The sequence below is a fragment of the Trachinotus anak genome, unplaced genomic scaffold (assembly GCF_046630095.1).
Source record: "Trachinotus anak isolate AG129_WGS33_773 ecotype Australia unplaced genomic scaffold, CSIRO_AGI_Tana_v1 ptg000028l, whole genome shotgun sequence".
NCBI lineage: Eukaryota > Metazoa > Chordata > Actinopteri > Carangiformes > Carangidae > Trachinotus > Trachinotus anak.
The window spans coordinates 677,927-699,822 of NW_027273879.1; the positions used below are offsets into that span (position 1 = coordinate 677,927).

The following is a 21,896-nucleotide window of genomic DNA, read 5'->3' on the forward strand; positions in this document are numbered from 1 at the left end:
CTTCCGCCATTTTGGATTCTGGTTTGCTGGTGGTCAACAGCAGAATATACACAGCTTTAATTAACTTCCACTAATGAATCCACTCATAGTTATGACTCCACTGAAATGAACCGTTAAAGCTGACGAATGACGTATGAATCCTGTTGGTTTAATCTGTGCACAGGCATAAATAAAAAGAATTATTATTTGTAGTTTTACATTGAATTAACACTGGGACTATTTCTGTGCAGTGTCTCCGGCTACAACAAACACCTGCCAACCTCACTGTGATGACCAGACTCACATCTTCACACAGTTCTCTCTAAAGGCACACATTGTTTTCCCCTGCTTCCACTCCTTTATGCTAAGCTAGGCTAATGACCTCTTGCCTCCAGCTGTATACTGAACACACAGGCATGAGTTGACATGAATATTCTCCTGTAAGGCTCAGAAAGAAACGGAGTAATGTCATTTACACGGTAATATCTATCTAATGTTAGTAGCTGAACAGAACAGGGGCGACTTTTAAACCTTATGAGCTCAACGTTTTATTTGGAAGAGGAAAGTTTTTCTTTGACTCTCTGTTCTGATATTAATGCACTGTTTGAGTTTTACATTACAGCACCATTTGGAATGATAATCCCTCCTCCTCCAGATGATGGTGATAATTCTTGGATTACAGCCAGATTAGATCTGGATTATATCACCTCAGATGTGGTTATTTCCAGGATTAAATTGCATTTGATATGTGCAGATTAGGTAGGAACTGATCCTGCGGTGTAATCTGTGTGGGTCCTGTCGGGCTGGGCACCAAACATCAGCACTTGCTTGGTGATCAAATGTAGCACAGAGCAGAAAGTGCAAACAGCTGAACATGAGTGCCCATTTAGAGTCATGATTATTTTTCCTGACATTTAACATTTGAGCAGTTTGACCTTTAGTAAAACATAAAGCTGGTGTTTTTCTCATAGAAAAATCCAAACCATCCATGTGTTTATCGTTAAACACTTTCTGACTCCCCTACTCTGTCTGTGCTTCTCAGCTTCAAGCCCACTGGTTCCTGCAGAAGACACAAATCATGTATATACACAAATAAAGTAACAAATATGTACTTCATTATTTTAAAGCTCCATCCAGTCTAAAGGTAGATGTCCATGTGTTTGTGATTATAAAGCAGGTCTAGGTTCTATATTAATACTGTGAAAGTATCAAAGCCTCAGTCCACAGAGAAATGCACACAGCCTGTATTCAGAAACTGAGCCTTAAAACCAGCCGTCAGGACTTCAGCAAATAAAACTGAGGTATCAGCAATAGTATTGAAATATTTCAAATAACTTTTACATCTTTTGAAAACAAATGAAATTTGAAAGTATACTGTGCACATTCAAGAGGAAGACGCCTACTGACGCCTTTCATCTACTTACACTGACACAGAATCTGCAGAACACATTTATAATCTCAGATGGAAGAAACCTGTAAATTTTTTGACACACTGTGACTTCATCACCATCAATCCAGTGGCCCATCAGATGACTCTATCTCAGAGGTACAGATTCATACATCCTCTTCAACATTACAGTTAAATCCTTACAGTTCCTCTTTCTATTATGAGACATGGAATCTGTCCCCTCTGATGACCAGGGCATGAGTCTGTCTTGTGGTGTCCATGGACACCTTTGCTTTAACATGCACTATCTTCTGTCCACATTCTTCTGACCCCATGACCTTTACCTACCTCTGCTATCAATCGGCTGTTATTCACTCATCGACTGTGACAGTTAACTCAACCAATCATTGCACCTTCGAATTATTGGCCACTTTCCTTTAGTTGCTTTCATCTTTGTCGTGCGTCACCAGATCACATCAGTCAAAAATAAGAAGCCCATCACTCATTTGCTGCGGTGAGGAAATAGTTTTGGTCTCATGAGAGCTGACCTCATGTTTCATTTTAAAAGAAATTACCCTTTAAAAAGCAATAAACTCAGGTCGAAGGCATCTGTTAATGTATATCAGTGTTTGAAGCAGTAAATTATGTTGACAAGTGACTGAATTACAGATTCTCTGCTTAAATTCCTTTGGGCTCACAGGAAATCAAGCTGTTGTTTAGAAAGTTCTGCTGCCCATACAGTGCCTCTGCTCTCTTGTTTACAAATGGCTGATTATGTAAGCAGTCACACACACACACACACACACACACACACACACACACACACACACAGAAGATATTTTATTATACTCTACAACCTCTTGGTTAAACCTGTTTGAACACTGCTGCCTTTTATCTTTTATATTGTGTGATAAGGACAATTATGCGTGACTTTAATTTTGAAAACTGGATGCAATAAAAGGAGAATTTCACACTAAAACCTTTAAAGCGGTGACATGATTGTGTAATTTACCACCAGATATTCTTGGTAAAACTCTTGAAAAACATTTCCTCATAAGCCGACGTTCACATTTAGTGAGAGAACAGAGAGAGATTGTCTCTTAGGATTTATACTTTATAAGTTGTAAAGCGTTCGGGCATGCCAGCTTATCACAAAGTCATCAAAGGGAGTATTAATGTACTACACAGAGCGTCAGGGGAAGTATTTCTACACCAAACGTCTGGATGAATAACTTCCTCTCTGCTGTTTATATTTCTGCTCGTACACATGCCGTCCTGTTTCATAAGCGTTCACTATCTGCAGAGAAAATCACGTCTCCTTCACTAAACTCTGCCGACACATCAGTGAGACGTGCAGCCGGTCTGCACTGAGATACCTGAGCAGGTGAGACGAGACGTGACGTTAAATCATCAGACATGGAGACAGGGGTGATATCATCAGTCACTTTGTCTAATAATTGATTGACAGAAAATCAGTTGTCAACACATTTGTCATTGTTGCGTAAAGATGTCAAACATTCAACATGTTTCCAGCTTCTTGAATGAGACGAGTTGATGCTTTTCTTTATTAACAAACTGAAGATCTTTTGGTTTTGGATGCTACTAGCTGACATTCAATCTAGAAAATAATCATAATCATTCACCGCAGCCCCAGATTCACATAAACTGCTGCATCTTCCTCTTCTGTCCTCTTCCTCGTGTCCTTGGCCCTCAGTATTTTCTCAGCATCTCACCCTGTATCTTGTCTCTTATATTCCTGTGTCTCCATGTCCACTGCCCATGGGTGATAATGTGGCGTCTGCACTTCTGCCCCATCCACAGATTAACCACGCTTTTGTCGGGGGGGACAAAGAAAGGCCCCTCCCTGCTGCTGAGCCGGGGCTTTCAGCATGGCCCCTTGCCAGGGGAGGCTTTAAAAGGGTGGGGGCGCGTGGCTCCTCTCACTCTCACGGCAGGACAACCCAAGGGCATCAAAGCAAGGTGAGTGCCTGTCCCTCACCCAGCACAGCACAGCCAGCAGAGCCAGCACAGCCAGGGTACACCAGCCCCCAGACTCACACACACAAATACCCCAAAACACAGCAGCCAGTCGGGCTCCAGCGGCCATCACTGCACCCAGTGGGTGAGATAAACAGTGGTGACAGTGGAAAAACTCAGTAGCAGGGGAGGAAATGGGCAGAGAGTGAGATAAAGAGATAGACTGGGTGGGAGAGAGAGCCAGAGGAGACTGGATGAGGCCTCTGGCTCCTCTAACCCTCTTCATTTTTGTGTAGGAACTATAAATAGATGCTTTCAGTTTAGGAATGATGCATTCAGGCGGATCCCAGTATCCAGGCTGCATTGTTGCTGGTGCTTTTCAGCCTTTCTAAAACACACACTGATGCTGTTGCACAGGCCATTTAACATGTTGTGTAGCAGCCCAGGCTTGTTGTTTGCTTAGAACGACACTTAAGTTGGTTTGTGGTGAAAAGTTTTCAACAGTGCATCTCCTGCTGTGGTGTTTTTTGGATTTCAAGCTGCATTTTTACAGGTGTTCACCAATGAATTTAAAGTTTGTCGGCCAAACTTTTTCCTGCATCAGAATCAAATGCATGTTTAGCTACAGTGTGTGTGTGTGTATGTGTGTGTATGTGTGTATACTCTCTGTAGCTCCCTTTTAACCACTTTATGTGTGTTTTTTTCCTGTCAGACAAGATGACTCACCATTGCACCAAGTTCTCCGGCCACTGGAAGGTGAGTGTGCAGATGCAGGAACAGATTCACACATCACCCCACCGGAGGTCCTTTCATTTCAGCCTACACCATCTCCCTGAAATGCACCCGGCTGCTTCTAGTAAGATGTCTCTGACGGAAACAGCTCTTCCAGAGTAGCAGCCATTTCTCTCACAAGCAGAGAACAGAATTAATGCAGCCCTTAGACCACTTGGAACAGCACAATATACACAAGTTTAAGCCTCTGAACTAAGCTGCTGGGTTGATTCCTGATATCAGAAAGCATTTCTCAGTATTAATATTTGCTGCAGTATCCATCTACTGCTTTTTTTTCACACTTCAATTTTTATTGAGTTGTCACAGGAATACAAACAGAACAGCACATCAGGAACTAAACAGAAAAACTCATGTAAAATAACACTGCAGTTGACTGGAAATGTTCCATTTTTTCCAGTTCTTCTTGAACATATTCTCTCTGACTCTTAAAAGATATGTCAACTTTTCCTTGATGAAAATATCTTGGACTATTTCCAGCCACTGTTTCTGATTTGGAGCCTTTACAGTCAGACAGGTTCTGGTAACAGCTTTCTCACTTGCAGCGAGCACAGCTCAGGTCAGGTAGTCCATCAGCTGTGTTTACACGTCTGCTTTTCCCCGTCAGATCATTGTCTTCGATGAGGAGTGCTTCCAGGGCCGCCGCCATGAGTTCACCTCCGAGTGCTGCAATGTGATGGAGTTCGGCTTCGAGACTGTGCGCTCCCTCAGAGTGGAGAGCGGAGCGTGAGTAAACACACATCCACGCACAGAGAAGGAAAAAGAACAGTTCTCATCTGTAGGAAGCAGAAAATGCTCCTGTCACTGCCATAAAACTCTGAAAATAATAATGAACACAGGCTGACATAAGATGTTTTGAGGCTTTGTGTGAGTGCAGTTTAACACCTTTGACAGGTGAAGAGAAGGTAATAAATCTAAACCTTTTCTCCCCAGCTGGGTGGGTTACGAGCACGCCTCCTACCAGGGACAGCAGTTTGTCCTGGAGAGGGGAGAGTACCCTCAGTGTGATGCTTTCGGTGGCAGCAATGCCTACCCCATTCAGAGAATGACCTCCTTCAGGCCTATTGCCTGTGCTGTAAGTTCAACAACATGGACCGTCTCACCTTTCCACTCGTCTTTTGTTGGTCCTTTTGCTTCACAAATGTCAACTTTAAACTTGTGTGTTTGTCAGATCATAACTGTGGACTGGACTGACTGGAAAAACTACTTATATGTATTGTTTCCTCTCTCTCTCTTTTTGCCCTCCAGAACCACAGAGAGTGTCGTATGACTATCTATGAGCGTGAGAACTTCCTGGGCCGTAAGGGTGAGCTGAGTGACGATTATCCCTCCCTTCAGGCCATGGGCTGGTGCAACAATGAAGTTGGCTCTCTCAGGATCCAGTCTGGAGCGTGAGTGTCCTCCAGCTATGACACAAATCCACATTTCTTTATTTCCAACTCAACTGTTTTTTTTCAGCCTCCCTTCAGCAGGTCAAAAATAATCCTGGTTAGACTTTCACAATAACAGTCTGTTGCGACATCTCACGCATCCTTCCTCCTCCTCTCTGTCTGATTTCTCAACAGATTTGTGTGCTACCAGTACCCTGGTTATCGTGGATACCAGTATATCATGGAGTGTGATCGTCACTGTGGGGAGTACAAACACTTCAGGGAGTTTGGCTCCCACTGCCAGACCCCTCAGATCCAGTCCATCCGCCGTATTCAGCAGTAACAACTTACTCCTAACCCCTTTTCCCATGTGACCCTTTACCTTTGACCCCTGCGGCTTCCCAGTGCTGAATAAACTGTCTTTCTTAAACCTTATCGACTTCCACCATGTATCTGTTTATCTTCAGATAGAAACACAGTCATATAACACTAATTTACAACATTCACATGGAGCATTGAGCACAGTGTCATAGACCAGGACATGAAAGGCACAGAGGAGAGGGTTTGACTATTGATTTTTGTGAATGTGGTGTGTATTCAGGATACATTTGTGCATGTTAGCATGAACAACCATCAGCCATTAGCTAGCCTACTAGTATTTATCAAATAAGCTGTTAGCAGAGCAATTACACAGCGACAGTAGGTAAAAAGGCAAAATGCTACACTGAGTCTAAACTACAGAGTGACCTCAACCTAAAATGTATTACACAGTTCTAGTGTAACAAACTGCATGAAATACCCAGATAAAAATAAAAAATACTATAATTAATAAGTCAGCATTGACCATACACACAATGTAAATCAATATAGGACTCTTATTTTGATAGATTGAACAATACCTACACAACTACAAACGTTAATATGTCTTATTGCATTAATTATTCTTTTCCCTGTTGAACCTTCCCTATTTGATAGAAAAAGTTTTTTTTAAAAGTGATGGTTTTATTAATTTACAATTATTTCAAGATCTATTTTTGCTTAAAATTGATGAGCTGTTTTCTGATTCTTGCCAGAAAAAAAACTATAGTGTCTATTAACGTGTAAATCTATAGGCAACAGACATGTTGGTCTATTATCAACCAGCAGTTGTGCTCGCTTACAGAACGTAAACATCTCTGTTGGAGTATGATGACTTTTCCAGCTGGAGCCAGGCCCCAGAAAGCCCCAGCATGTCACAATGGGTCCCATAGCAGGTTAATCCAGCCATGCAAAATGACACTGTGTGGCTCTCTTAACCAAACAATAAACTGTTAGCTGCAGCCCTATCATTTCAGCAAAGGCTCTGGTCTGAGCTTTTTCTGTATAAAACATCTCTTTTATCACAGTTTTATAAGTGAGCTAAAGATGCAGGAATCATTTGTAGATGTTTTATTTGTTAGAATATTTTATTTTTGAGCATTTGAATTTGTGTTTTAATGCATGTGTAAGTGAGGGCTAACAGAGCTGCAGCAGATTATCTGGCAGAGAGAGGCTCAGACATGGTGACAGCCTGCTTGTGCTGTATCATGTTGGTACCTTGGAAATGTTTTGCATTAACACCGTGTTACTGTCAGACCGCTGCCACCTACTTGTGTTTCAATATGCAAATCATTGACTATCATTAGGGTCATTTTATTGGGACTTACACAGGAGCGCTTATTTTTGGCAGACGTTGCGACTGCAGTGAGTCACGGTTTCAGCTGGAGTGGTCAGTCTGCATTTCATTTTCACTGAAGTTTGCCATTTCGCAACATTTCGACTAATTGTGCAGCCCAAATTTACACAACCTCCTGTAAACAGTGCACTGCAGGAGACATGTGAGGACGTGCTGCAAAGGTTTCGATGCAAGCCATAAAATGGAAAACCTCTGCTTTTCCTGGGAGCCAAATATTTGACCCAGGGGCCTCTGTTTGCCTTCCACGGCCACACGCGGCCCTTCACCGCGCCGGCCCGCTGCGACCCGCAGGCCCGGGCACCGCGGTGCAGGAGGAGCACTACCACCGGCGGCCAGGAAACGGCACTGCCCGCCCACCAACGCGGCGCAGCGGCCCAGCGGGGCTTCGTGACCGTGAGAGGCAGCGCATTGAACGCTCCCTGAAGCCCGGTGCTCCGCCAGATGAGCTCACTCATCCGATTCAACGAGGCCTGCACGTCCATCTTTGTCCTCCCGGGGCCTCCCTGCGGGACAGCCCCTGTGGACACACCGTCTCCCCGTGAAGTCGTAAATCAAGACTCACGAATATGGAGCAAATCTGAGAGACACACGGTCCCACCGCTGAAATCCCGGTGGTAACGCATGACTTTTAACTCTGGCTCAAAACACACTGTTGTTAGAGTAAAATGTCGAAGAGAGAAAATAATTTAAAATACATGAGTTCTCCCTGAGTCGACACCCATGTGGTCCAGCCCCGGCCAACAATGACCCGCTCCGTGTTTTACAAGCCTCTCCCCGCCGCAGTGGGAGGAAGTTCAGCCACAAAGCGAGCGGCGCCCCAGTGCTAGCAGAGAAATACAGAAAAATACAACCGAGGGGGACCGAGCTGAAACATGTGCCAGACTGGAGCTGGAAAACCCACAGCTTGATCGAAAGGAGCGGACAGAAACGCTTGGCGCACGGCCAGCCGGGACGCCGCGGACGGACTACAGCTTAGCCGAGTGAGGGCTTCCCCAGAGCGGATAGCGCTGGTGAGAGGAGCCGCTCGGGGCTGCTCTGTCGGAGCTCGACGACCCGCTCGCCTCGGCTCCCCTCGTGTTTATATATATATATATATATATATATATATATATATATAGATTAACGAGGGAAGACCAGCGGCACCGTGTTGTGTTAGGTGTTTTACATCAGCAGCGGCAGCCTGAATTATCGCCCGGTCATTTAATCCCAGGTTCACGGCGGAAAGGAAAAGTTATCGGTGAACCAGCAGCGAACTACCGCTGGGCAGCCGAGCTCGTCTCCCCGCGGCGCTCCCTCCCCCTCCTCCACCAGCAGCGTCACCGTCAGCCCGCGGTCAGTAGCTCTGTGCTGGCTCTCCATGCGAGGAGGCTCCCCCACATCGCTCGGGGTAACTTGCCAAGGAGCTATGGATTATTTTGTGAGACTTTCTCGCTGTTTTTGACTCCACCGGAGACTCTGAGGCGGTTTGTTTTTTTCCCCGGAGACGCTGCAAGACTTCCCCAGTATTCGCAGCCCGTTGACTCGCAGCCGTTAGCTTATTAAGTACATCGGCGTCTGAAATCGAGCCAGTGTTTCTGTCGGTGCCAGCTGGTGACCGTGTTTGCTGCTGGCAACGGGGACATTTTAGTCTCTCAGCTGAGTGAAAACAACCCAAACCCGATGCACGGTTTGTTTAATCTCTATACGTTGTTCGTTAGTTAGCCTTCTGGCTAGCAGCTTTCAGTTTGCTAGCTAGCGCGGTAGCTAACTAGCGGACGAACCCAAATATCGATATTGCCAACAGGCTAAAACGAGCTAGCTTTCGGGCGTGAGGACCTGGCTCGTGGTTTGTCGATCACATCCTCTCGCTCGGGTCGGATTCGGTGCTAAACCTCTTAAAGTGTTTAACTACATCTTTTTCTCGGGCGACGTTTTTTGTGATTGATGAGCCGATAAGGAGGAACATTGCAGCCTCACACAGGAAGCCAGCGGCGGCAACATAAACAACAGCGGTGTGTGGATTTCAGGGAATGCAGAGCAGGAGTCCGGGCTCATCTCTAACCTGTGCTTCTGCGGTTTTATTCGTGCCAAATCGCGCCTGAGAGACTTACTGAGACTTATCGAGGACGACGGACGAGCTGCCTGATGGTGCACATCTCGACCTGCCCAGCGTCCTCCCGCATGAATTCCCCTTTCTTCGGTATCAGTGATCGCTGTGTGAGAGGAAGAGAACCAGCCGCACGTGTTTTATTACTGTAACACCGGTTTTCTGCTGGTGTCGAGACACTGAACAAGCAGCCAGTCACATTTCTTTTTTTTTTTTTGCTGTGCAGCCACTAAAATCAGGACATTTTTTCTCGCCCGCACAGTGTTTACATTGAGAGGAAAATCCCTGAAACACATGCAGCACTGGAGACAAACCAGTCACATCTCCATCCAGAGGACCAGAGACGTCCCCGGAGTCCTGCGGGATTTGACAGCTGTCTCCAGGTCCTGCATCTGGTGCATCTGCTCATCTCTGAGACATATCGCATTACTATAAAGCGAGGAGCTGCTGGCTTCAAACCCAGATCCCACCGCTCTTCTCCTTTTTCCAAAACGCGCTCAAGAAACCTGCATTTTTTTATTTTCCTTTTGCACTAAATGGGATTGGGAGGACGGTGATCTAGCGGGCCTTGTGACTGTCATTTCTTGAGCAACCTGTCACCCAATGTCTTCCCTTCTGAATTTCCTTTTCGCTTTTACAATGATGGTAGTTTGAGGCGAAGTGAGCAGACTACAGCCTGAGACAACGACGCGGCTCCCGTCGATGGTCAGCCCCGCCGGCCCTGTCACGCACCTCGGCCCTTGATGTTGGTCATATCTGGTGTAGGACGTTATTTTTTAATTCCCTGAAACAAAACCCCGTCCCCTAGCCCCGGTTATTTTATTGATTTGGTCGTCCCAGGGTCGAAAGATGGCGGACCTCGAAGCAGTGCTCGCCGATGTCAGTTATTTGATGGCGATGGAGAAGAGCAAGTCTACTCCAGCGGCCCGGGCGAGTAAGAAAATCATCCTGCCTGAGCCCAGGTAACCACATTTACAAAGAGCTTTCGTGTTGTGCTTGTGTTTGTTTTCTTGTCAAATGGATGAATCTTTTTTGTGCATGCTATGCAGCCATATAGGGAGATGGAGGCGTGCTTCCTCTCAAACCTGTGACTTTACCGTAGATGCCAAGTGAAATATGTCTGTGGAGCCTGACATTTCTGCAAACATACTGCGACTCAGTGGCTCCATGATGTCCCCAAAACAACCATGCAATGGCCTAATGTGCATGCCATTATACCTATGCTTCAAGAAGCCAACCTCCTGTTAATATAAATATGTATATAGCTAACTTAGAGCTATAATAGCAGGTTGTGATGCAGCTACATGCAAAATATTTGTCATGATTTGGCCATTTTTTTCAAACATTACCAGGTGTTAATTGTGTCTTTTCAGTGGTATCTTTGTGCAGAGATGTTCTGTCAAACACCCTTCATGTGCTGCCAAGTTTGCTCGACTGTCAGTCTGATCAGAAATGTGTCTCATGTAGCATGTGCCACACAGTTTCAGCTGCTGAGTCTCATCTGTGCTGCTGTGTACGCTGTCAGCCCTTTGATGCAGCTGCACTATCAGTACATGCAGCTTTTGATCCGAAACCCCTGCTCATCCATGCTGTTTGCAAGCACCCACCGAGAGTAGGCCATCAGACAAGACTACAGCTAAAATCAGATTTAAATAATACACCCCCTCCCCCCTCCCTTGCTCCCTACCTCCCACCCTCCCAACCAGCATCTACACATAATTGCACATCCTTTTGTCCCTGCTATGCAGCTCATCAGAGACATGAAGATGTCTGCTCAGACCAGGTTTTCAGCATGTAGCATGCAACTTGATTGAAGAGGATGTGGTTGAAATATGGTTATTGAGATAGTTGCTTTTCATACACGGATTGTAAATTTTAACAGTGCTTATTTAGGTTCAGTTAAATGATAGCCATCATGTGAGCAGCAGCTCTGTGTAGAGCAGATCTCAGCCGGCCGTTGGCACCGCTGTCACATTCAATTTGTGTTCATCGTGTTTACATTCATCACCTTGTGCTTCACATTTATTAATCACAAACCGAAAACTATTACTGACACACCCACACGTGTGTAAACTTAGTGGCCGTGCATGGTGATTTCACAGTGTTGATGTGAGTTAAACAGGCATAATATTTAAACCAGGTGTGATTTTTGGAGGCGGTCAGCTATTTCAGTTACTTGCTGGCTTGTCCTGGCAGATGAGCTGAAAGTAATGATCCAGACAGTGCCTTTACACACGGTAATGAATACATAGCCTGTTGATCATTCCAACTCAATTTAGGTAAAGGGTATTCTTTAATAGCTTATTAAACATGCTAGTGTAGATCAATTGTCATTCATAGTTTAGGAGGAAATAAATCATTCATTACCCTCTATACCTCATTTATCCGTCCATCTATCATAAGTGGAAATGCCCTGCCCTCCCGGCAGGTTTAAAAAAGTAATTTCACTTCCAGTGTGCGGGTGAAAGGCTCTCAGCTTTTGTAATGAATTCTCCCCCCTGGCACCTCTTGACACCAGCAGCTGAGAACAGCTGATTGTGTTTAACTGACAACTGTCAATATTAACAGATGCAGGTTAACATCAAACTACTCTTCAGTATGTAACATTTTATCCGTCACAAAAATATTTCTGAGTGCGGCCTTCCCCCATTTGAGATGTTCAAACAACCACACCAGGATTCTCACATATTTCAGCCCATGTGCTTCAAATTAAGTGAACGTGACGGTGCTGCTAACCTGTTGCGAATGGTTTGTAAGGTGATGAACGTGGGTGTCCTTCCTTTGGACTGCCGTTGGTTTCAGTTCATGTTTGCGTGGTGTAAAAATGAACTTGCACAAACTTGACGCCTGCTTGAGACGACCAGTCCGTTACAGTGCACGTCCTGTCACATTTCATATTTGTCCTAACAAAATCATGTTAATGTTGCATAATAGCACAGTGGCGGCGTGGTGTTACAGGCCGCCACGTTCCCGAACCCTGTGGTAAATATGACCATGACTCAGCCTTCATCATAGACACATAAAATTAACAGTAACTATGACAGTTTGAAAAAAGAGGCCGACAGAGTGCTTTGACCAAATTCTCATAGGATATAGAGCGCTGCGGGGGTGACGTGTTTTTGTAAGCTAACCTGTAAATTCCCTCGTCAAAAAGCAAATGGGATTTTTACATTGCCTGTTGGATTAATGCAGAGAATTAACTCTGCGACTAACAACAGCTGCAATCTACAAAGTTTTCAGCGACACCCTGTCATGATGGTAGAACTTCACGGCCTTTACTGTAAACTTGAAAGCATTCTGCTGTAGAGGGTTGATGACAGTGACAGGAAATCTGTCTTTGTAATTTACTGGAATTAGTTTTCAGTTCAAGTGTGATGGGTCAGCTATTGACTCAACAAATCAAAGTTATGGACAAGATGAAACTAAATGTGTGCTCGTACAGCTACAGTAAGTACGGAAGGTCAGCACCCTCATATCCCCATATTTCCTGACTGAGATGGGATGAGAGGAGAATAATGTTGTATTGATGTTAAAGACGGTGGTTGTGAGAATCTGTCAGATAAATGACCTGCGTGCATCTTTTCGCAGTTGGACAGAAGCTGTTTTTAACGCCTCTGTAAACAGGGACTCGTAAGCAGAGTGAAGGAGGTTAGATATGAATGTACCTGCTCATTCAGTTGTATTTTGAGTAGCTCGTAGCTCAGCCCTGAGCTTTATTAGCATTAAGCAAAAGATCAAACAACAGAAAAAAACCCTCCTGCTCTGTTCTATTCTTGGTTCAGGGCGTACATGTGAAATTTAATGGCTTCAGATTCACATAACTCCAACCTAAAGCTTTAGCTGTTGTGTGGTATTTTGTGGCTGTGCTCTGTCGCAGATGTAAAGCAGTTTCCTTCATCGATAGTTGCCTCTGTTAAGGATCTATAACTAAACAGTGAATGAATAGCTTCTGAAATAGACAATGCACAGTTGTCACAGGCTCTTTTCAAGCTATGAAAATGAATAAAATAATGTCTATTAGTGTGGCTGCTACATATTAAACAGTCATTTTGTGCTTCTTTTCTGGGGGATGAATTAGATGAAGCTAAACTTGTAAGACGCCTAAAGGAAACAACTTAAAATGTTCAGTGCAGGAAGTAGAGGAGCAAGAGTAGTTATTGTGTTTTAATTCAAGATTATGTGCATATGTACAGTCCACAGTGAGAGGCTCTGAGTCTGTCTTCTGATTGGCTGACTGTTTTCTGATTGATCCAATAAAATGTAGCAAATTTCAGGAAAACCTAGACCTGCTTTATAATCAAAAACACTTGGACATCTACCTTTTAGACTGGATGGAGCTTTAAAAATACCTCATGAATGTTAAGTTTGATATATAAAAAAAAAAAAAAAAGCTCAGTAATTTCCTTAAACAGGTGTTCACTATAGTCTTTGTCAAACAAATGAGGAAATAGTGAATTTGTCGGTGACTATTTAAAGTTGCGGATTAATCCACATTTGGTTTTCTGGTGAGTATTTGGGGCAGAAGGACAGAGTGTGTGGGACAGTCAAAATAAACTCCAGTGTGTGTGTTGATGGTGATGAAGGAACACGTCACCCGGTGAGACTCACTGATGTGTTTTTAATAGTTTTTGGAACCGATGGAGGAATAGGTTGATGAATGATTCTGGTCTTTCTAATGCTATTAGATCACATAAAGAGAAATATTGAATGTTACCAGCCCCTTTCTGTCAATGAAGAATCACCTGCCCAGCTGTTCCATCAACATGCAGTTTGTTTTGTTTTTTAACAACTTGAGAGACTTGCAAACCAAACACACAAATTGAGGACCCTTGTTTTATTGGATTACCAGTAACCACTTTTATCAAATCAATCACTCTGTATTGAAACCTGGTGTAGAGGCTCTCCTGAACCCCAGGTGATGGACACCTTTATTGATCAGCACTGAGCATGGTTCTACAGGATGGTGTTATTGGAGTGGAACGACAGCTCTCCTTCATACACTGTGTGGAGTTATTAGTACTAAGAGAACCTTAATCAGCATCAGCTTGTTCGACAGTGTAACGGTACGCCACGCTAATTGAGTTCACTGCTCCTCATTAGATGTTCAGTCAAGAATCTGTGTTGCGAAACATTGACGTTAGAAGTTAATCCAAGGATTGGCAGCCATGTGCCACTGAGGCTCTGACGGTGTACAGTTGGATTCCAGCTAAAGCCTGCGCCAGGCCGTTTGACTGGTTAGCACATTATCAACTACAGAGGAGGAGGCGAACAGTGAGATCACCGGGTCAGTTCAGTTCAGTTGAAACAGATACCTGTGATCATGTAGTTTCTGTAGTTTGCAGCTCCATCAGATGTGATTCTATACGCACAAACCCAAACAAGCACGGCGTCCTGCTTTTATGAATGTGGCTTATTAAGTAATTCTCTGTTTGACATGAGCTTTATTATTTATTACAGGAGCTGCAGAGATAAAAGCCTCAGCTAATGGACTTTTAAAAGCATTATTACACTGCTGCTGAGTAAATCAGTCATCAAGAAAGACTCGTTATATAAAGAGTTAGTTAAAACGTGTTAGTTAGGTCATTATTGTTGCGCTAAAGCATCCAACATAACTGGGTGAAATGGTTACATTATGTTTACTCTGCGCAGCCTTAACCCACATGTCGTTATCACGCCTGGGTGCTTCAGTTGGCTTCAGAAGAATTACTTTAATTTGGACTGGATTGTAAAAGATCTGAGAATAATAGGAGTGGGAGAAATAAGGGCGTGCATGGACACAGTCTGCGAAACTAGTTCCTGAAAATAGCAGAACTTGATAAAAGGCTGCAGGGATTGTGTGCAAACTGACAAACTTTTATTGTATGCACAGGGTTTAGCAGTGGCAGTGCATGTATGAAGCTTTCAGCCGCATGCTTGTCGGGGGGGGGGGGGGCACTTTGGAGATAGTGTGGTGCTGCCACATTCTCGGCGGGCCAAGGCTATGTCCTCTGGCAGAGAGGTGAGATTTTGACAGCAACATGGAGGCAGTTGAGATGAGAGGCGTGGGGGAGGGCGATCAGGCGACCTGCTGTTGTAGAGGAATCCAAACAAGAGATGAGACGTGACGAAGTAGAAGGACATATTTTAAAAAAACAGACTGGTAGTAGTTTGAATCTCAGAAATACAGGCTCTTAAAACATCGAGGGACACTACGCACAGCCTGTGCCACAGTTTTAGCAGTTTCTCATTTTTAGATTCGATCAGCTGCTGTAATTAACAGAAATTTCGTGATTTCGTGACCTACAGAATGGAACGGATGTTATCTGGTGCCTGCACGCTCGGCCGGGCTGTCTGAACAGTCACTCGAACACCGCACAGAAGATAAATATTCAAACTGTAACGACGTGTTCAAATTTGAAAAAGACCATAAGTCTATAACCATGTCAGACTGTTTGAAGCAGTGTGTCATGTGGGGCGTCGGTGGTTGATGGGGGTCAACACAGCGTATAGATTGTGTTTGAATTAGTTACAGTGAGTTGCACGATGGTTCAAATTCCTTTGAACTCGATCATTTTGAAAACGTGACGCTCGGCTAAAACTAGTTTGTCAGAGAAACACAACTCTGTGTGATATGTTGTGTCTCTTTGTTGTTGGTTGAGAAATGAGCATTAGCTCTGGTGTTAGCGTCATTTTCCGGCCCTGTGTGTTTGAGTCCTGACCTCCAGCTAACACCAGCAGATAGTAAATAATCAAATCTGTCAACTGCACTGTAAAGTTTATGATGACTGAAATCACGATTATGTCTTAATATCTGTATGTCACCTCCTCATCTACAGTAGGTTCTTAATTCAGTGATGCTTGGCCTTATGAACAACAGTCACACAGTTATATGAACTGTATCATATCTGCAATAATAAAAAGAAACAAAAACCCTTCAGAAACCACCATAGTAGCTTATCTTGGCTACATGCTACAAGAGTGGATTAGCATTTTATAATATCTGATATCTTCAGTTTAGACTTAAATCTGCAATTTACCAGAAATTTGTCATTATTTCCAAACGTGAAAAATAAAATAGCAGTTAAATCTAATGCTGCACTAGAGTCACTACATTTTGCTGACACCCATGTCAAACACTAATATTTTACAGTGGAACAGTAAAAAAACTAGTTTGATCTCCTTGTTTTTCATATGTATGATCTACACAACAAAGTGAGTCAAATATTGATTCCTGTGACATTTTCACATTGTTGTGTAGCGCTCAGTGGGTGTGTAGTTGTCACAGTTTAGCTTATGTCCGCCTTGACTGGAGCGGTGACTCACTACTAAAGACCTAATGGGTCCATTTGACCCCCCTCCAAGACAATTGTTCCTCAAACACTGGAAGCAGTGTTACACACACTCATAACATATATACAATTTTCCAACGCACCATTGTCACACTTGAGTCAACTTGGTTTCCTGTGACCTCCCATGGACGCCTGGTGTTTCAGCTGATTTGTCATTATTTTAGTAACTTGTTTTTGATTTGTTTTTGTTTCCCATTTTTGCAGAATCTGCACAATTGTGATTAGAAAATAGAAGGTTTTGGTTCTGAGGTTTTTATCTGGTGTTGTGATCGTGCTTTGTTGGAAATGGGACATCAGATCAGCGTGGTGGTGGCAGCTCTTGAGTTCCCTTTTAATTACGTTTCACCTCAGGAGCAAATTGCGTAATTGCAACAAAGGCAGCGTGCACAGAGCCGACATCCACAGCGGAGGTCTTCACAGATAAGTTTCTGTTGTGGCAGTGAATTAGGACAGCCAGTGATTATTTTTGTACTCTGGCACCTCAGCTGAAAAATAAATGTGGATGGTGCCATCGTGTTATAATCACACAAGGTGCTAAATCCTGAACGTAACATTGTTACTACGACTGGTGCTTTTCTGCCAACGCAGACACGGCATTGTGTTTCTAAAGAGCTTTTGTTTTCATTTTTCAGAACAAAACTTTGGAGTATATATATAATTCTGTTACAAAGGTGTCAACTGAAATTAAAACTAACTCAGAATCACTGAGCGAATTAATAGGAAATGACTGCTTGTCTGAAAATTGCTCACTTTGTTTTGTAGGCAGCTCTGTTCACACCCCCTAAATCATTCACTTGTTGCAGTCAGACACCAGGCAGCAGCCGGAAAAACAGGTTTCAAAGTCTAACTAGTTTTCAAGGTAAAGAGAGTAATTACATGTCTAGGGGCTTAAATAAGCTGAAATAAGTGTCTCTGCCCACTGCTTAGGTCATGTTTGTCTCATCAGGTATGAACTGAACTTTTCTTAAAGCTCCAGATTTGAACTTCTCCAGTGTTTTATCTGAAGTGTTGATCTCCATCAGAAGATATATTTGTCGTTTTAAGAACCAACAACCATCTCAGTGAAAGAGTGATCAATAAAAAATACAGCAGATAGCAGGTAAACACTCAGTGACACCAAATCCTGCAAGATTGGATGGTGGGTCCAGGTGGGCGGGGCTTGGTACATAGCTGAGAGTGGTGACTGCTTTGTTGTGACATCACAAAGTTCCAGAAGTCCTGACGGCTGGTTTTAAGGCTCAGTTTCTGAATACAGGCTGTGTGCATTTCTCTGTGGACTGAGGCTTTGATACTTTCACAGTATTAATATAGAACCTAGACCTGCTTTATAATCACAAACACATGGACATCTACCTTTATACAACATGGGACCTTTAAGAGAGCACTGACAGATACAACTCTGCTTATTGTGGCCATCACAAAGTGATTAAGAGGTTTAAAGTGTATAAAGTGATGATTAAAGAAGAAGAAGTTGAGTGTAACATAAAATAAAAACCAGGTTAGAAGCTTGGTGCTCAGTCCTGTGTGGGATGTTATCAACACAGTTCAATTACATGCCCTCAGACCCAGCTATAGAAATGTCAGTGACATCCTGTTCATATGTTAAATATTTACACATCTGCATACCTGCTGTTGTTTGACAGGGTCACCAGCACAATGTTGTCACAGTGTTAGTACAGAGATCGGCAGCTAATGAAAGCAGGGCATTAGTTCAGTTACACTCACTGGAGCTGCTGCTTTTCAAACTTAATTTCCCTCCTAAAAAGAGAACCAAAACAAAGATAATCAACAGCAAACAAGAGAGAAATGATCAGGTAACCTAGTTTGGATCCTTTACCCCTGTACCCTGACCTTTTACTGCTGCACTAAAAATGACTCAACCGAGACCTCAGCCCTGTAGTACACACACATCACATGCATGTGGGTTTTGAAACCTATTTCACCCACCTGGGGCTCAGTGGTGTTGAGACTTTCTCATTGTGGCCTGAGCAGCCGTCCTGACGAGTTTGTAAACGTGGTAATCAAATCGTGAAAGTTCCTCTCTAGACATTTTAAACTCAAAATCCTCTGCTCTGATTCATATTTAGTTGAACATGTTGTTTTCACATAAAAACTGTTCTGAAGCTCATCTACTCTGACTTCCTGGTTGAGAAACCTGGATCAGGCCTTGGCCCCGCCCCACCACCTGCTTGCGCCAGATGTCCAGGTGAAAGAGCAGAGAGTATCAATCAGAGACTAGCAGACGGATCAGAACCGTTAGCGTAGTTAGCATCTTTAATTTGTTTATGTTGTTTGTTAGCTTGCAACTGGCAGTGGCTGACGCAGTGTTAGTGGTTGTGCTAATGCTAACTCTGGCTCTCTGTACTGACAAGGTTTCAGGTGTATTTAGCCCCGCCCCCCGTCCCCACAAATTGACAGGATTGGTTCCTTAGGTTCTGTGACGTATGAATCCCTGACTGTCTGAATCTGTTTTTATGAGACTCATTGGTTCACAGCAGGTCAAGGTGGAAACACTCAGTCATGGTGTCGACTGATTATTTCACTCGTCATGGGTATGGGTATGCACTGCAGGGTTGCAACTAATGGTCATCATCATTATTGATTAATCAGCTGATCATGGTCTGACTAATTATATGTTCTATAAAAGACCATAGAACAGTGAAAAATGTCATTTTCAAATGTCTTTCTTTGTCCAAAACTGAAATATATTGAGTTAACTGTAACATTAGGCCAGGAAACTGAAATCATCAAATATTTGATGTTTTTGTTGAAAAGTGCCTGAAATTATTTTTCAATTGTCAGAATAGTTGCCAATTAATTTTTAACAGACTAATTATTGTGCAGTTAAGGTTATTTGGGGAGACATATAATTAGGTCAGATAACACTGGAAAGGTCTCCCAGCATCAGCTACTACTTTGTCATCACAGCATTAGCTTTTTGGCTTTAAAGAAGGTCACAGAGGAGCAGGCTTTTAGTAGCTTTATTATAACAGAAGTCATTTTGTTGGCGAGGTGAGCATGTTCTGGTCTAACTGTGCGAACAGCTGCTTCATGCTGGAACAGATGTAATGGAGGCAAAATTATGTAACTGCAGCCAAAAGGAAGGTGCAGTGTGTGTGTGTGTGTTCTAATGGACCTTGTGTGTATCCAGCCACACAGTCGGCATACAGCAGGTACCAGCACAGGACACAGCAGCGTCCCTGCAGTCTCCCCACATCTCAGTGGTAGGAAGTGAGTGAGTTTCAGCTCCATTTCTGAATTCTCCATCAGTTTTAATTCATTTAGCTGTTTTCTGTGCTCTTGATCTCTTTTCTTTGAGAGTGTTGCCATCCATTCTTTTCATTTTTATGTGCAGTGTTTCCCCTCCTTTTTGCGTGGCAGCCTGCCCACCCCCTGACTGGGACCCCCGCCCCAGAGGAAACTAAAAACAATAAAAGAAAAACTATTTTTACGCACTTGTTTGATTTCAGCTCATTGTGAGAACCTCTACTGCGTTTTGCTGTCATTAATGATCTCATTTCTCCGTTAGTCCGTTCTCACTTTCTTTGGTGAATCGATAATAAGAAAAGTTTTCATGTTTCTATGGAAACAGACTCACTCATTAAACAGTGACATACATGAACCATTTCAACTTAAACAACTTAAACTTCCCTCGAGCTTCAAGTGATGAAAATATCAGATGTTTGTTGAGCGATGTTGAGGAGACTGGACCTTCCTCCCATCACAGATCTCTGCCAGCTGTTTATCCCCAAGAGCCAACTCCCAACATCTGCATACAGCAGCAGAGGTGCATCATGTGTCATAATTGTCTTTTGCAGATTTTTCTGGTTTAGTGTTGAGTTCCTCTTTTAACAAACTGGTTAATGTGTAATAGTTCATGGTGAGACAAGCTTGCAGAGGTGGGAGACATTCTTCAGTGATACATTATCAATAGACTGGAGCGAGGGTTGGGCAACAGGATGTGTAAATCAGGATCAGGCTGAAGTTTATAGCCGGACTCGTTACAGTGAAGCCTACAGCGTGACAACGCAGCGCTGTGGCAGCTGTGGGGATCAGGCTCAGTAGTTTTCTCCTTCTCACTAAATACAGACACATCTGTGGGGACATGGAGCCCCAACCCTGCAGCAAATCCCCCTCAGTATCATCAGCTGAGAGTCAGAGTGAATGACCGTTTGTATCTTTGGACGATGGCACATGTGACTCTGCACTTTGTTGATTATTGTTTCGTCTCAGTTTTCTTTCTGTGAGACCGAGGGCTGTTTATAACGCAGCGAACAAACCAGCAACATTCATACACTTGTGACAGCCCACTGCTCATAAATCCTCCGCGTCACAGAAATCCCCTGTAGATAATATTGCCTTATTTATCACCCTGTGCCGGTGGTCATTCTGTCACTCTGCATTGTCACGGCAGGAGCCTCTTTGTTTCATGCCCCGCTCCGGTCATCTGCTCCCGTAAGCTAATGCTGGGGTGTGAAGCTGCTGTTGTTAGTGACTGAGGTTTGCTTTGGTAGAAATGAAAGCTGTAAACAACAGGGTCTGTGTGTCTTACACAAAACCGGGACATTGTTTTTGGAATCAGAAAAGTTGCTTTTGAGGTTTTAAGATGCTTTTAGTAGCACAAACATTTGACCATTTACCTCCAATGTGTCAGGATGGTGATAGATTTAATGCACCTGTTTTCACCAGCGTCATCACCCACAGCTGTCTGTGCAATAAATATTATGTAGGTTCACTGACTGCTAATATCCACTCTTACTTAACCTCAACACACAAACACTCTGTATCAGAAGCCTTTGCTCCCCTATATATGTTTGTTTAAGCTTAATAAAGCATGACCTTTACAGTAAATATTACCAGTGGTCTTAATGTGGTGTCTGAAGCGGTGAGGTTTCATACAAATAATCCAGAGTCAGCTGCTAATGATTCAGACAGCGCTCACAAACAGGCCTCCGCTAAAAGAGGAAGTGTTTACTTCCTAGGTTCTTGTTCCTGTAGCTGTGGCTGCACAAACGCTGTATCCACTGTTCATTCCTACCCCAGTCAGCAGCCTGCACCGGCCCAGGCTGCAGTCACAAAACCCACGACAGTGGGAGCACAAAAAAGAAACTGTGAAATGGAAAATATTCCATACGGTGAGAAATATTACATATATTTGATGTTAACAAATAACAGCCCAAGCCCAGTGACAGCATCTGAGTTATTAGTTTTATGGTGCATTAAAGTCTATGCAGGTCCAATGAGACCCATTGTAAATGCAATTCAG

The 21,896-nt window shown here is 43.5% G+C and overlaps 2 protein-coding genes across 3 annotated transcripts in view; both read left to right on the forward strand.

Moving 5' to 3' along the window:
• Positions 1–3,233: 3,233 nt before the first annotated feature.
• On the forward strand, positions 3,234–5,937 carry cryba4 (crystallin, beta A4). The gene is made up of 6 exons (XM_071466030.1): positions 3,234–3,346; positions 4,056–4,099; positions 4,740–4,858; positions 5,066–5,207; positions 5,381–5,523; positions 5,698–5,937. The coding sequence occupies exons 2-6, from the start codon at positions 4,061–4,063 to the stop codon at positions 5,843–5,845; spliced, it is 591 nt and encodes a 196-aa protein (XP_071322131.1). The 5' UTR covers positions 3,234–3,346; positions 4,056–4,060; the 3' UTR covers positions 5,846–5,937.
• A 2,104-nt stretch (positions 5,938–8,041) lies between these two features.
• The window catches only part of grk3 (G protein-coupled receptor kinase 3), a 55,445-nt gene continuing 41,590 nt past the window's right edge, over positions 8,042–21,896 (forward strand). For both annotated transcript variants that reach the window (XM_071466025.1, XM_071466026.1), the window contains exon 1: positions 8,042–10,264. In XM_071466025.1, coding sequence (XP_071322126.1) covers positions 10,152–10,264 — 113 coding nt within the window. In that variant the 5' untranslated portion in view covers positions 8,042–10,151. The remainder of the gene's footprint in view (positions 10,265–21,896) is intronic.

Excerpts from the sequence above, each read along its gene's own strand:
- cryba4 (XM_071466030.1), top strand. The coding sequence starts at position 4,061 with ATGACTCACCATTGCACCAAGTTCTCCGGCCACTGGAAG. Across the intron at positions 4,859-5,065 it reads CTCAGAGTGGAGAGCGGAGC|CTGGGTGGGTTACGAGCACG; the intron begins GTGAGTAAACAC and ends TTTTCTCCCCAG. Across the intron at positions 5,524-5,697 it reads CTCAGGATCCAGTCTGGAGC|ATTTGTGTGCTACCAGTACC; the intron begins GTGAGTGTCCTC and ends ATTTCTCAACAG.